At 46.0% G+C, this 15855-nt stretch overlaps 1 protein-coding gene across 1 annotated transcript; it reads left to right on the plus strand.

Moving 5' to 3' along the window:
- Positions 1-12937: 12937 nt before the first annotated feature.
- JUN (Jun proto-oncogene, AP-1 transcription factor subunit) lies at positions 12938-15621 on the plus strand. The gene has a single exon (XM_081305078.1). The coding sequence runs from the start codon at positions 13868-13870 to the stop codon at positions 14870-14872; it is 1005 nt and encodes a 334-aa protein (XP_081161204.1). The 5' UTR covers positions 12938-13867; the 3' UTR covers positions 14873-15621.
- The last annotated feature ends 234 nt before the right edge of the window (positions 15622-15855 follow it).

Here is a 15855-nt window from a genome sequence, read left to right on the forward strand (position 1 = left end):
TTTACAGAAATGATCTAAGTTTCAAAGTGAATAAAATGTCTCTAATCCTGCCTCCAATTAAGGTAGCTGGTAATAGCCCTGGTGCTTTCTACTCCTCTGGTTTTTCCAGGGATTAAGTAAGCAAATGCATATAAAAACACTTAGCAGTGACTACGAAGCACTCATTAAACATAAGCTGTTTTTATTAACGGTCTCACACAAATACTCTCAAAGTGTTTTTAAAATTCATCCAAAAAGGAACCCATACTATGTACTTCACTCTGAAACTTTCTTCACTCAATGCTATATCCTGGGGATCCCTCCAGGTCAACTCATTTCTTTATAGACAATTAACTCATCTTTTAGAATGGCTGCATTAATGTTCCATGGTTTGAATATTCTGTCATGTATTTATTTTACTTATTTTCATTTTAAAGAACTCGAGACTCAGAGAATTGAGGTGTTTGTCAGAACATTTGCCTTCCCTCCCTAACAAGCCCTCCATGTCTCACTTTGGCTTTGCAATAAACCTTAAGCAATAAAAGGTGAATGAAAGTGGTCTGTGGACAATGAAAGGTGAAGTGATCTGTGATCTTAGGAGCTACCCCATAGTGTTATCACTTTTTTTTTTTTTTTTTTTTTTTTGTGACATGCACCAGCAATATTCCAGACAGGCTCCTTTGGCCTGGGTTTTGCAGTAAAGAGCTCAAACCTGAATCCAGATGGACCTGTTAACACCTGTAAAATAAACTTATATTGTTTCAAGCCTCTGAGATTTGGGTGATTGTTCAATGCCACGTCAAGATTTAAAGACTTCTACTGTGGTCTTTCCAGACCTTTAGGAATTTGAGTGTTTAATGCAAATACTCATCATCACTGGTTTGGCCAAGCACCAATATGCTAGATAAAGATGTAAGTTGACAGAGTAATTAGCAACAATCAACCCCCTAACTTCATTTTAGCAAATTATCAACAGTCCCCCTCCCCATCTGCCACATCACTAGGCAAAGGACAAGACAGAATCACAAAAAGATAAATTTTCACAATCCAGTAAGTTCAGGACCATCCTCTGTGTTGGGGGAAGTCTCTCAGATCAGTATCATGAAAACTTTGACCCCAGTTTCTCCAGGTTGCCAACTACATATACACTGACATGTAACACTTCACCAAAGTCTGTGCTTCCTAGAAAAGTCATCATCCCTTCTTAGAATTGTGCAGGTACCATGGAGCAGGGACTAAAAGGACCATAGGAAGTCTAGTTGCAGTTTTGCTGTTAATCAACTCTGAACTTCAGCATGTTCAGAGGACTGCTGTGAGACTCCAGTGAGGGACAGCAGCTACAGTAGTCACAAGATTTAAAAACAACAACAAAAAGGCATTTTGATTTTTTAAAATTGCGAGTATACATGTTTATTGCAGAAAAGTTTAAAACAAACAGGGAAGCAATAAGGACCGTGGAATTTACCCAGATAGCAGTCACTGACATTTCTTAAGAATATTTTTTTAGTTGTTGATGGACCTTTATTTTATTTATTTATATGCAGTGCTGAGATTCAAACCCAGTGCCTCACATATGTGAGGCAAGTGCTCTACCACTGAGCCACAATCCCAGCCCATTCATTGACATCTTGATGGCTACCCAGTCATATTTCCTAAGAACATGCATACACATCTTAGTGTATGATGCTTGTACATAGTGCAAGGCCTCCAGGTACACTTCAGTACATGTGCACATAAACCACAAAGCCCTCCTCTGATGCTCATCCTCACTCTTCCTTTCTTGCTTCCCTTTTGTCCCTCCAAACATACCCTACATTCGTTAACACCAGGCCTTGTTGGACGTCCTGACTCTTCTTAGATTATTCTTTCTTTCTGCACCACCTCCACTTCTTCTGGGTACTTCTATTCATCCTGGAAGTCTCAGTTTAAAACTTTCACCACCTTCTTAACAACAATTCTCTGGTCTCTACCCTTGTTAGATGCCACGTGCAGACAGAGAATCCTGTTCCTCTCTGTCACATCACGGCATTATCAGACTGGAATAGTCTTGCCTCCTGGTTACCCACTTACCTTGCTATCTGTCAATTTGTAGGCAGGCCTGTAGTTCCTGTTTACCATGATCACCAGAGGCAGGTCTATGGTATACTCACACACTGTTGAATTAATGAATGTTTAACAGTATGTGCTCTCTGGATTCTTTCTGAAAACCCAAAAGCACCAGGCATTTCTCAGTAAATACTCACTCTACGAGGACATAAGGCATGCTAACATGCCTCATGAAGTTTATAAATTAGATGGGAAGAAAATATTAGCAAAAGGAAGCCTCCATATGCAATTAAGTGCCATCTGCTTTACTCTGTCTTCTCCATTAATTCTCTTCAAACTGGGACAAAACCCCTACTTTGGATCTGTGATCCCTCACTGAGGTTATCCTGCAGCACCAACTGCAGTAAGATGACATTGGCAGCTCTAACAAATATCCCAAATCTCAGTCCATCTACACAATAAAGTTGATTTCTCATTCCAAGTCCAAACCCTATTTCTGGGTTTTAGACGACCTTCTTTCAGAGATCCAGGCTCCTTCTCTCTGTGGTTGTATCCCTGTCTATGACCTTGGAGTCCCTTATCAGGAGATAGGGAGAGATGGTTTTATGAACCAGGCCTGTGATGCACATCCTACCGACCCTCTTTGCAATGTTTAAAACTCAGGAACACCTACTTACAAAGGAGCCAGGAAATGCAGTTTAGCTGTGTACCAAGGCACAAAAGGGCAGGGGCTTGGTGGATACTTTATAGTTCTTCTACCAGAACAGTAAGGGAGTATCTCATCGTCCCAAGTGATCCTCAAATATGGAAGCAATAAAGACAGTGGATAAAGTATAGGTAATTTTGATTTATGATACTGAAAACACTTGTTTTGATAGAAGAATGTCCATATAACTAACATTGGACATGAGAAAACATCAATGCAGTTTACAAATTTTGTGAGTAAAAATGTGTAACTCTAGAATTGAGAAACCACTAATGTTGGAGACAAACTCCAAATTCTAAATGAGACTACTTAAGATGGCTTTTATGAACTGTGAAAATAAGTGATGATTACCACAAGTACTATGTGCTTGCTAGGAATTATCATAAACTAACCTCACAGAGTGTCTGGAACATAGAAGACAATAAATATGTGTTAAGTGGAGGGACTTCAATTCTACAGTTAAAGTAATTGTCCTATTAATAAATAACTAATTTCAGCAAGTTCTTCCTTAAATATAGCGTCTGTCTTCTCTAACTTCTAACATTACTCTAGCTCTGACCTCAAAGCCTACAGAGTAAGTCAACTCCCCTTATTTGGAGACTCCTATATGTTCTGTCTTGTCCCCACCATCCCTACCCCATGACCCGCTGAATAATCCCAGTTCTTTCAGTTCTTTCCGATGGAGCATGGTTTCAGGTCTTTTATGGTGCAGCCATCCTACCTTCAGATCTCTATGGTTGGCCAAAATTGCTCTCCAAGTTTCATACCCACAGTATTCCTGAAGGTGTCCAGCCAACAGCACTAAGTAGAATTATTACTACTGCTCTCTGGGCATCATGTCCTCACTCTGTGGCTACAATATTTAAGTAGCCAAGATGCTGCCAAAGGAGGTCCTTCACTGGGAGAAGGACAGGTCTTGGAAGATCACCCAGAAGGACTCTGGCTACTTTATGATCCTGAAAGTTTTGTGAAAATTTTTGAGTGCAGTCTAGGCATGCCCATAAGGGTGATGTACAGTTTTGAACTTCTCCTTGACAAAAACCTCTGATGAATAACCCAGATTGACTGAGCACACTCTCTGTGCCATGCTAGATGCTGTAGACTCAGTGAAGACCAAGAGATACTTTCTTCTGCCTTCTTGATGCTTGGCCTCTGGTTGGTGAAAGACACCTTAAACAAAAAGTTAAAAAATACACAGTCATACAAATAAATACATAATAACATATTTGATTCTATTGCTAAGAGAAAACTGCCACTTCCCTAGCCTCAGTTTTCTGTGAGGAGACATTTGTTAGGGACATTTTTAAGCAGGACTCTTTTAGACCTACTTACTTCCCCTGGGAAGGAGAGTGAGTTACTGTCTTGCTTCAGAAGAGGAGCCCCAGCAAGCCTACCTCAGCCTACCTCTTGCTCTCTTTCACAGTTAATTCACCCAAAGGAGGTTTACATGAATTGCCCCTTTGGAAGCAACCTGCAGCTGCCCATCTCTGCCAGGAACAATTAGGTTAGTTTAATTCAGGGGTGAAGCATCAGGAAATCCACTGTGGCTTCATGCCTACCATGATCTCCAATACAGTCTATATTGACTGTCAAAATAACATCATGATCCATCCCCATTATCTGATGATCCCTGTGTCAAACTTTCAGCTGATTCTTAACTGAAAGGGGTGCTATTCATTACCTACCCTCAAATCCAAATAACTACAAAGAAAAAAATATAGGTACTTTTGAGAGAATGTAAAAGGGGAAATCTAATTCAGGTAGGAGTATGAAGTCACAGGCAGTCTCTGTAAGTACCTCTTATGCTAAATTCAATGAAAGAAAACAGCTGAAGAACAGAGAAGAGGGGGAAGGGCTCATATAAGGGTTCTGAGGCAACAGATAGTTTGTCATGTTTGGGGAACCAAGAAAAGCCAGTGTGGGAGTCATTAGAACTGGTCACCAAATACTTCCAGCTCTCTGCCTTCTAGGCAAATAGGATTGCATTTCCTGGCCCCTTGTGGCTGGGAGGGGCTGTGGACTAGGTTTAGTGAGAAGTGACATGTGGCCATTTAAAACAAAGACACTTAATGGCCCAGGTAAGACCCTTTAAAGCTCTCTTTTCCTCTACCATGAGCACCCAAAAATGGGATCCCAGAGGAACATGGCACAGAGACCTTCCCAACCTTGATAGACATGTAGCAGAAGCAAGAAACACAATTCTCACCCTCCTTCTGTTTTTTTTTTTTTTTATCATAAGTCACCAAAATCTGGAAACTGTATCATAATTTAGGCGATCCTGACTGATCTAGCCATAGCCAGTGTGGCTGGAGAAAACAAAGTAAGGGAAGAAGTTCTAGCTGCTTCAGACTAACATTTTAGCTAGGGGGTTTCACATGTTCCATATATTATGTAATAAAACACGGTACCATTTCGGATGTGACTATTAAAACACCCCCTTAATTCCACCATGGAAAAGGCTTTTTTAAAAAAATCCTCAACAACCATTCATTAAGCACCTTCTCTGGTTGCATGTGCCTGGTTCCTTATTAAGCATTGGTAATACAAAATAAGTAGGGCACATTTTCTGAGTTTGGAGTCAGGAACTAAAGAAGGCATTTACAAATTCATGTGATTGACATCCTCTCCTTCAGATGTGTACCCAGTGTGGTGAGAGCCAAAGAAGATAACTGTGAGGGCTAGGTGGGAGAACAGGGTGGAAGAAACTTCAGAATGAATGATTATTTGAGCTGGGTCTTGAAGACTGAATAGGAGTTCGCCAGTTCACATTTTGCTTAAGGACAAAAAAAGTTAAATGGAAAGAAGAAAATGCTAGAGGAATGGAAAATGTTTGGAGTAGTTGAGACTCAAAGGAATGGAGGGAATGTGGAGTATAGGGTGTGGTGGATTGCATTACCATTCACAAATACTCCCTGTCCCTCCCCACTGACATCAGGCTTGGCCATGTAAACTGCTCTCAGCAGAAGCTTTAGAAGCCATGCTCTTTTCTCTCTGCCACAATCATCAGTGATGTTTTAGAGAAAAGATGCTTTATTAGCCAGGGTCCTGGGGCAAATATGGGGGTAAAAGTACAAACACAGCTGACGTATGACAGACATGCAGTACAAGTGAGAAACAATTCAAGCTGTAATCCAGGAGATTTGTGGATGGCTATCAGAGCATCACCTAGTCTAGACAGAGGTGTGCTTTTTCCAGCTCTCTGACTTCGAGGCACACAGTAGGGTTATACTTTCATATACCTTGAAGTCATGGTCATGTGACTGGTCTGGGCCAATAAACAGAGTGATGTGTTTCATTCCTGGAAGGAAGGGTTTAGAGTCAACATGAATTTGCTCTGCTTTCTTTTCCTGCCAGGGTGACTGAATTCACTGTGGAAACATCAGGATGAAATCTTCAGCACAGGATTCTGAGTGAGCGCAGTGAGCAGAGTCCCTTTGACCTCAAACATATAGTATGAGCAAGAAATAAAGTTTCGGTGTTAAGCCACTGATTTTAGGATTTTTTTGTTACAGCACATAACCTGCCTGCTCCTGGCTGATACAAAAGTTGGCACCTAGACAGGGGCTGGGGTTGTGGCTCAGTGGTAAAGCGCTGGCCTAGCATGTGTGAGGTGCTGGGTTCGATCTTTAGTATCACATAAAAATAAATAAATAAATAAAATAAAGGTATTGTGTCCAACTACAACTAAAAACAAAACATTTTTTTTAAAAAAAAGTTGGCACCTAGACAAAGGGTAATGTAATAACAATAATAAACACGTCAAGTACTCAATATTCATCAGCTGGCAAAATGTAAGAACACTGTTATCAGAAGCTGAAAGGATAGTGATCTATTTGGTAAATCCATCATCTGTGAAAATGTAGAAGGAAAGTCACCAACCTACTGAACTAAAGCAAGAAAGTGTAAAACCATGTTAGCAGCATGTGTTGGTGGCTGCTGGATGCATTTGGGAAATTATCCTAAATAACTTCCTGAAGAGATGAGCTCAGAAAAGATCTGGCCACTCAGTGAGCAGGAATGAAAAAGAGTAGAGATAACCTACAGATTCAGGGATTTGCAAGGTTAGAAGAGGCAATCCAAACTATAAAATCAAGAAATGTTTTCCACCAAAAAGAGGACCTTGAAGAAGATCAGCTCTGGAACGAGGATCAAGTCAAGGGGTGTGAACCTAACGCTAAAACCTTAGGATATGAGGACAACTACTCCATTCACAATATCCCCCAAAAAAATAAAATACTTGGGAATCAACCTAACAAAAGAGGTGAAAGACTTATACAATGAAAACTACAGAACCCTAAAGAGAGATATAGAAGAAGACCTTAGAAGATGGAAAAATATACCCTGTTCATGGATAGGCAGAACTAACATCATCAAAATGGCGATATTACCAAAAGTTCTCTATAAGTTCAATGCAATGCCAATCAAAATCCCAACAGCATTTCTTGTAGAAATAGATAAAACAATCATGAAATTTATATGGAATAATAAAAGACCCAGAATAGCAAAAACAATGCTAAGCAGGAAGTGTGAATCAGGCGGTATAGCGATACCAGACTTCAAACTATACTACAGAGCAATAGTAACAAAAACAGCATGGTACTGGTACCAAAACAGGTGGGTGGACCAATGGTACAGAATAGAGGACACAGTAACCAATCCACAAAACTACAACTATCTTACATTTGATAAAGGGGCTAAAAGCATGCAATGGAGAAAGGATAGCATCTTCAACAAATGGTGCTGGGAAAATTGGAAATCCATTTGCATCAAAATGAAACTGAATCCCTTTCTCTCGCCATGCACAAAAGTTAACTCAAAATGGATCAAGGAGCTTGATATTAAATCAGAGACACGGCGTCTGATAGAAGAAAAAGTTGGCTATGATCTACATACTGTGGGGTCGGGCTCCAAATTCCTCAATAGGACACCCATAGCGCAAGAGTTAACAACTAGAATCAACAATTGGGACTTACTCAAACTAAAAAGTTTTTTCTCAGCAAAAGAAACAATAAGAGAGATAAACAGGGAGCCTACATCCTGGGAACAAATCTTTACTCCACACACTCCAGATAGAGCCCTAATATCCAGAGTATACAAAGAACTCAAAAAATTAGACAATAAGATAACAAATAACCCAATCAACAAATGGGCCAAGGACCTGAACAGACACTTCTCAGAGGAGGACATACAATCAATCAATAAGTACATGAAAAAATGCTCACCATTGCTAGCAGTCAGAGAAATGCAAATCAAAACCACCCTAAGATACCATCTCACTCCAGTAAGATTGGCAGCCATTATGAAGTCCAACAACAACAAGTGCTGGAGAGGATGCGGGAAAAGGGTACACTTGTTCATTGTTGGTGGGACTGCAAATTGGTGCAGCCAATTTGGAAAGCAGTATGGAGATTTCTTGGAAAGCTGGGAATGGAACCACCATTTGACCCAGCTATTCCCCTTCTCGGTCTATTCCCTAAAGACCTAATAAGAGCATGCTACAGGGACACTGCTACATCGATGTTCATAGCAGCACAATTCACGATAGCAAGATTGTGGAACCAACCTAGATGCCCTTCAATAGATGAATGGATTAAAAAATGTGGCATTTATACACAATGGAGTATTACTCTGCTTTAAAAAATGACAAAATCATAGAATTTGGAGGGAAATGGATGGCATTAGAGCAGTTATGCTAAGTGAAGCTAGCCAATCCTTAAAAAACAAATGCCAAATGACTGCTTTGATATAAGGGGAGTAACCAAGGACAGGGTAGGGACGAAGAGCTTGAGAAGAAGATCAACATTAAACAGGGATGAGAGGTGGGAGGGAAAGGGAGAGAGAAGGGAAATTGCATGGAAATGGAAGGTGATCCTCAGGGTTATACAAAATTACATATAAGAGGAAATGAGGGGTAAGAGAATAATAATACAAGTGGAAGAAATGATTTACAGTAGAGGGGGTAGAGAGAGAAGAGGGGAGGGGAGAGGAGGGAAGGGGAGGGGGGACAGTAGAGAATAGGATAGACAGCAGAATACATCAGTCACTAGTATGGCAATATGTAAATCAATGGAAGTGTAACTGATGTGATACAGCAATCTGTATACAGGGTAAAAATGGGAGTTCATAACCCACTTGAATCAAACTGTGAAATATGATATATTAAGAACTATGTAATGTTTTGAACGACCAACAATAAGAAAAAAAAAAAGAAAAAAAAAACCTTAGGATAAATCAGGATGTAACTTAGTGTCTGCTTCCAACTGGACAAAATGGCTCTGAAAAAGGGAGGAGAAGAGGTCTGACAGCTCTCTCATCAGTGCCCAATAAGATTAAAGCACTCAAAACCAAGCTGAAGGCAAGAGTGTGAGAGACAGAGACAGGGATCTGTAGGTAAGAGAGCAAGGAAGCTAAGAAAAATGCAGGGCTGGGGATGTGGCTCAAGCGGTAGCGCGCTCGTCTGGTGTGCGTGCGGCCCGGGTTCAATCCTCAGCACCACATACAAACAACGATGTTGTGCCCGCCAATAACTAAAAAATAAATATCTTAAAAAAATATCAAAAAAAAAAAAAAAAGAAAGAAAGAAAGAAAAAAGCAAACCATAGGAGTCTGTTTAGAAAAAAACTGTGGCTGCAGCTATTGGCACATGGCATACCTGGTGTCCAGTAGAAAAGAAGTCTACATATTTGAGAGAAATGTTCCTACCAAAGAACAGGAGCCTGGATTACAGGAGGCCGTCTTCAAGACTTGACAACTACATCCATCCATCCCTCAATTTCTTAAAGGCTTATTTTAAAATACATTCCCTAAGATACACTTTAATGTAGATAAGGCAGACTGTGAGAGGCAAATCCAGGAGAAAACAACAGATGGGGGCTATACTTAGGAAACAGAGCCAGGGTTTAATTGGGGTACTGGGTTGAGGGGACCTTCAAAATGTCTGCTCAGAGGGCCAGCATCAACTGTGACCTCTAATTCCTTCCCTTTCCAAATGGAGATTCTATGTCTGTCCCAGAATAAATACTACGGGGGATGCAGGGGAGATACCTTTCCTTCTGATGAAGCAGACACACATCTGGACCCGAGGCAGACTCTTCTACACATCATCCAGAAAATTGGGAAAGTGAGCTGATGTTGTGACTGGAAGGGTCTTCAGGGCTGACACCCTTGAGGAAAGGATGAACAAATACTGTCTTTGGGGCAAGAGTGAACTAAACATTTGGTGAACAGAAAGGGAGACTGTCAAGAGTCCTTAGTTTCCTCAAGTACTCCTGGAGAGACACTCCTTTTCAGACACTTGGCATGGTCACAGAGTCTTAAAGTTGGCAGGGCCACATGATTTGCTCTGGCCAGTGGTATATGAGCAGAAGTGATGTACCCAGACCCAGTCCATGATTGGCTGAGTACTCTCCCCCAGTCAAGGTAGTCGGGAAGCTTCCGTCAATATGAAGCCTCCTCAACAACAGTCCTTAAGTGACCACAGTGAGCAGTGCTTCTGGCAGACCCACAGTGGGGATGAAACAGGAGCAGGAAATTTCAACAGGGTAAGACTTGGCCATGCTAGGGTTGCTCATTAGTGCAGAAGAACTCAGCTTTCCCTGACAGGGAACTGGGAGGGACAGGAGAGGATGGAAAGAGGAGGTGCTGAACTGGCCCCTTCTGGACAAAGGAGTGGAAATCTTTCCTGGTAAAAAAGAGGAGGCCAATGAAGGCCTCCAGACAGAGACATTGCCATGATCAGAGCTGTTAATTTTGGGGTGAAATATGCTATTTCTCTACACAAGACGAAAATCGGCCTGCTACACCACCTAAGGCAGAGATGAACACAAAGAACCCTTAGACAAAAATATATATATTTACCAGGTCCTGAGATTAGGCTTCTACATACTAGAGCTCTGATAGGAGTTACAATCAGAAGCTCAGGAAAAAGCATTTCTTCCATCTCCCAAGCACCCTTTCCTCTGCAGATAACTAATACTTCACAAGAAAGTTTGCAGGAAAGGAGAAAATACAAGGAATACAACACAAATCTGAGATCAATTTCCAGCTGCCTGTGTGACCTGAGCAAGACACTCAATATTTCTGGGACTATTTCCCCAGGTTTGGTCTGGATAATTATATATGCTTCTCAAAATGGTTGTAAGAAGACAATGGTATATTTACATTGTTTAGAAAACCTGGTGGATTGTGGGTGTTTGGTGCATGAAACTTCGTTTTATTATAAAAACATTATATAGAACATCAGCTCCCTGATTACAGCAGATAATGATTCAGGCCACAGATAATGTTCCTCCTTGGGGGAAGTAACTGGATCCTGTCATCACTGGTATCATTACCCCACCCCCACCCCAACGCAGTGCCTGGCTGGTAGTAGCCAGTTATCCTCTGCTCCAGGAGTAACAGGGAGGTTAGTGCCTGGAGTGAAGAAAAGTTGGACGACTTCCCACTGATACCAGCTGCTGTTGGTTTCTGAAATCACAAAAGCCACAGATACCTTAAGGCCCTAGTCTACAAACCCACGGACGAATTCCCCCAAGTTCAGCAGCAGCAAAGTCCCAATCATAACCCAGGAAATAAAACTGCTTTAGGACATACGTCAAACCCCAGACTCAGTTGGAAGGCTTGGGGAAAAGCTGACTGCCAACCCTTTCCTCCCCTCCTGCTCCTCACTGGAAAATACAACTGGTTCCCCTAATCACACTAGCATCCTGGTATTCCCTCGGGGCTCTGGGAAACTCTAAGAAAGGGTAGGGAAGGGGCTGTTTAGTGACCACTTCCCTGAAGGCAACAATGCTACTAACTCCTGGCAGACCAAGGCGGAGGATCTCTCCAGTCCCACTTGCTGATGAGGCAAATGAAAGCTCAGAGAAGTTCCGTGATTTGCGCACTTCACACCGTGGGGGCCTGTCCAAGAGAGAACCACGATTCCCGACTTCAGTATTTCCACCACACACTCTGGTCCCTAAGGGTGGGGGGCAGGGGTAAGATCCTAACCGCAGAAAAGAAACCACTTACATGGGTCTAGCGCTTCCTAGAGGCTGCATAGAATATGGGCCCACCACCAGACAGGGAGTGGAGAGATACAAGCATGCTTCTATTCCAGACTCCCGGTTCTCCAGGGTGATTTTGGGCGAGTGTCCCCAACTCTCCCGACTTGTTTTCCCGGAGGCAAATCAGGGCGGAAGGAGTGCTATAGTGTGTGCTGGGGGTGGGGAGGTGCGCACGTTGCGCGGGGGCGGGAGTGGGGCGCAGGCGAACTCCCGGTTCCCCGAATTTCTGATTTCCGGAATGCTCATTCCCATCTAGACGCTGAGTTGCATCCTCATTCCACCCCTAAAGAGACCGCCCCTGTGAAGCAGAGCTGAACCCCCAGCACGCTTTCCCGCACGTTCCCGGAGGGTGAAGTAGGGTGCAGGGGACTCCGCTAAATCCGTATCCAGCAATGAAATAGCTCGGTTTCTGCGCGCAGCCACACAGCCGTACGGACCCCTGAACTTGAACAAGAGACAAACTTCAGAACGTTTTCAACGTAGGGAACCGACTCTCAAGACCGTCCCCAAACTTAAGCCCACTTTCGTTCGCCAGCTCGGGGACCTCACAGAGCCACCTTAAGGGCGGTGCTCCCGCCCCCCGGAAGTGCAGGGGGGGGCGCGGGCTCCAGCGCCCAGCCTCCTGGCCGGGCCGACTCCGAGCCCCCCACGTGGGGAGATAACTCCATTCCCCGTCCGCGCACTCTGCCCCAGAAGACTGGCCCGCATCCCTAGCCTTCCAGGTCCCCGCATCCCGCTCCTGAGCCCTGAACTTGAGCTTGCCTGGGTCTGACACTGCGAGCGTGCACCCGCTCGCAGCAGTCACCGTCACTAGACAGTCAAACCCCAAGACGTCAGCCCACAATGCACCGGGCGGGCCGGGAAAGACGCGCCGGGGCGGGGACCCGGGAAGAGACGGCCCGGAGGAGCGCGGGAGGGGGAAGGAGAGAGGAGGAGAAAGAAGGGCCCAACTGTAGGAGGGCAGCGGAGCATTACCTCATCCCGTGAGCCTCCGCGGGCCCAGAGAAGAATCTTCTAGGGTGGGGTCTCCATGGCGACGGGCGGGCCCGCCCCCTTGAGAGCGACGCGAGCCAATGGGAAGGCCTTGGGGTGACATCATGGGCTATTTTTAGGGGTTGACTGGTAGCAGATAAGTGTTGAGCTCGGGCTGGATAAGGGCTCAGAGTTGCACTGAGTGTAGCTGAAGCGGCAAGGCGGGAGTGGAGGTGCGGACTGAGGGAGACAGACACTCAGCCAGCCAGGAGGACGGCAGTGGAGTCTGAGCTGCAAATCTGGTTCTTTTCTCACCAACAGCCTAGAGCTAGTGCCTCTGGCGCCCGGGCTGGTGTTTTGGGGAGCGCCTGGAGATCCCCTTTTCCTGCCGCCCCCGGGAGGAGAGCCCCGCTGTCTGGGCACTGCTGACAACCACCGAGAGCCGCGACTGTCCGCGCGGGGAAGTCAGCGAGCAGCAGCAGCAGCAAGCAACTTTCCCGGCCTCGAGGACCAGGGACTTGTGGCCCCGGGTCCCGGAACGAACTTTTGCAAACCCATCCTGCGCCGTAGGCTGCCGCGGCGACGGTAAAGAAAAGAAGGCAGCGGCGAGAGGAGAGACCTGCGCTCAGCTTCGCTAGCACCGGTTGCTGAACTTGGGCGAGCGTGAGTCGCGGCTGCCGGGCGTCCCCCTCCCCCTCGCAGCGGAGGAGGGGACAGACGTCGGAGTTCGGGCGGCCACCACCCGCCGCCCGCCGCCACTGTGGGATCGGTGCTGCCCAGAGCCGCCGGAGAGCCGTTGCCCCGGGAGGCGAGTTCATCACCTGGCTCCGAGGTACAGCTGCGCCCAAAGAGCGCTCAGTGAGTGACCGCGACTTTTTAAAGCCGGGCAGCGCGCGCGATAGGACGAGTAAGAGTGCTGGCGGCGTCTTAACCCTGCGCTCCCTGGAGCGAGCTGGGAAAGAGGGCGCTGGGGGGAGATCAGCCAGCGGGGGCGCACGCTCTTAGAGAAACTTTCTTTGCTAAAGGCTCGGGAGGCGCGGGTGTTCCCTGCTTGCCAGCGCGCTGTTGCGACCCCGCACAGCTCAAACAAACCCCACGTGAAGTGACGGACTGTTCTATGACTGCAAAGATGGAAACGACCTTCTACGATGATGCCCTCAACGCCTCGTTCCTTCAGTCCGAAAGCGGTGCCTACGGCTACAGTAACCCCAAAATCCTGAAACAGAGCATGACCCTGAACCTAGCCGACCCGGTGGGCAGCCTGAAGCCGCACCTCCGCGCCAAGAATTCGGACCTTCTCACTTCTCCCGACGTAGGGCTGCTCAAGCTGGCGTCACCGGAGCTGGAGCGCCTGATCATCCAGTCCAGCAATGGGCACATCACTACCACGCCGACCCCCACCCAGTTTCTGTGCCCCAAGAATGTGACTGACGAGCAGGAGGGCTTCGCCGAGGGCTTCGTGCGCGCCCTGGCCGAGCTGCATAGCCAGAACACACTGCCCAGCGTCACGTCGGCGGCACAGCCGGTCAGCGGGGCGGGCATGGTGGCTCCCGCGGTGGCCTCAGTGGCGGGCGGCAGCGGCAACGGTGGCTTCAGCGCCAGCCTGCATAGCGAGCCGCCGGTCTACGCTAACCTCAGCAACTTCAACCCGGGCGCGCTGAGCAGCGGCGGCGGTGCGCCCTCCTACGGCGCGGCCGGCCTGGGCTTTCCCGCTCAGCCCCAGCAGCAGCAGCCGCCGCCGCAGCCGCCGCACCACCTGCCCCAGCAGATCTCGGTGCAGCACCCGCGGCTGCAGGCTCTGAAGGAGGAACCGCAGACCGTGCCCGAGATGCCCGGCGAGACGCCGCCCCTGTCTCCCATCGATATGGAGTCCCAGGAGCGTATCAAGGCGGAGAGGAAGCGAATGAGGAACCGCATTGCCGCCTCGAAGTGCCGGAAAAGGAAGCTGGAGAGGATCGCCAGGCTGGAGGAAAAAGTGAAAACCTTGAAAGCGCAGAACTCGGAGCTGGCGTCCACAGCCAACATGCTCAGGGAACAGGTGGCACAACTAAAACAGAAAGTCATGAACCACGTTAACAGCGGGTGCCAACTCATGCTAACGCAGCAGTTGCAAACGTTTTGAGGAGAGACTGTCGGGGCTGAGGGGCAACGGAGAAAAAAAACAAGAAACAGACTTGAGAACTTGACAGGTTGCGACAGAGAGAAAAAAAGAAGTGTCCGAGGACTAAAGCCAAGGGTATCCAAGTTGGACTGGGTTGCGTCCTGACGGCGCCCCCAGTGTGCACGAGTGGGAAGGACTTGGCGCGCCTTCCCTTGGCGTGAAGCCAGGGAGCGGGCCCGCCTGCGGGCTGCCCCGCTTTGCGAACGGGCTGTCCCAGCGCGAACAGAACGATAGACTTTTCTTTAACATTGACCAAGAACTGCATGGACCTAACATTCGATCTCATTCAGTATTAAAAGGGGGGCGGGGGTTTACAAACTGCAATAGAGACTGTAGATTGCTTCTGTAGTACTCCTTAAGAACACAAAGCGGGGAGGGTTGGGCAGGGGAGGCGGGAGGGAGGTTTGAGAGGGCAAGGAAGGCCGAGCCTACAGATGAACTCTTTGGGGCCTGCCTTCAACTGTGTATGTACATATATACTTTTTTTTTTAATTTGATGAAAGCTGATTACTGTCAATAAACAGCTTCCTGCCTTTGTAAGTTATTTCATGTTTGTTTGTTTGGGTATCCTGCCCAGTGTTGTTTGTAAATAAGAGATTTGGAGCACTCTGAGTTTACCATTTGTAATAAAGTATATAATTTTTTTATGTTTTGTTTCTGAAAATTCCAGAAAGGATATTTAAGAAAATACAATAAAATGTTGAAAAGTATCCCCCAACCTCTTTTCTGCATTATCTATAGATAAAGGTATCTAGGTGGAGTTGAAAGACTTGAGTATCAATGAAAATCACCCATAGCACTTCTTGCTATCAAGCAATAAAAACTGCTCTTTGTTAGACTTTATGAATAAATGCACCTGATGCTATCATCAGGTTGTACTCTTCCCTTCCCAAGCTGTCTGTACAGAATTGCTTACCAAACTGGTTTTGTGGTAGTGTGGTATT

Source organism: Spermophilus citellus (assembly GCF_964194105.1).
Source record: "Spermophilus citellus genome assembly, chromosome: 9".
NCBI classification, from domain to species: domain Eukaryota; kingdom Metazoa; phylum Chordata; class Mammalia; order Rodentia; family Sciuridae; genus Spermophilus; species Spermophilus citellus.

Excerpts from the sequence above, each read along its gene's own strand:
- JUN (XM_081305078.1), top strand. The coding sequence starts at position 13,868 with ATGACTGCAAAGATGGAAACGACCTTCTACGATGATGCCCTCAACGCC.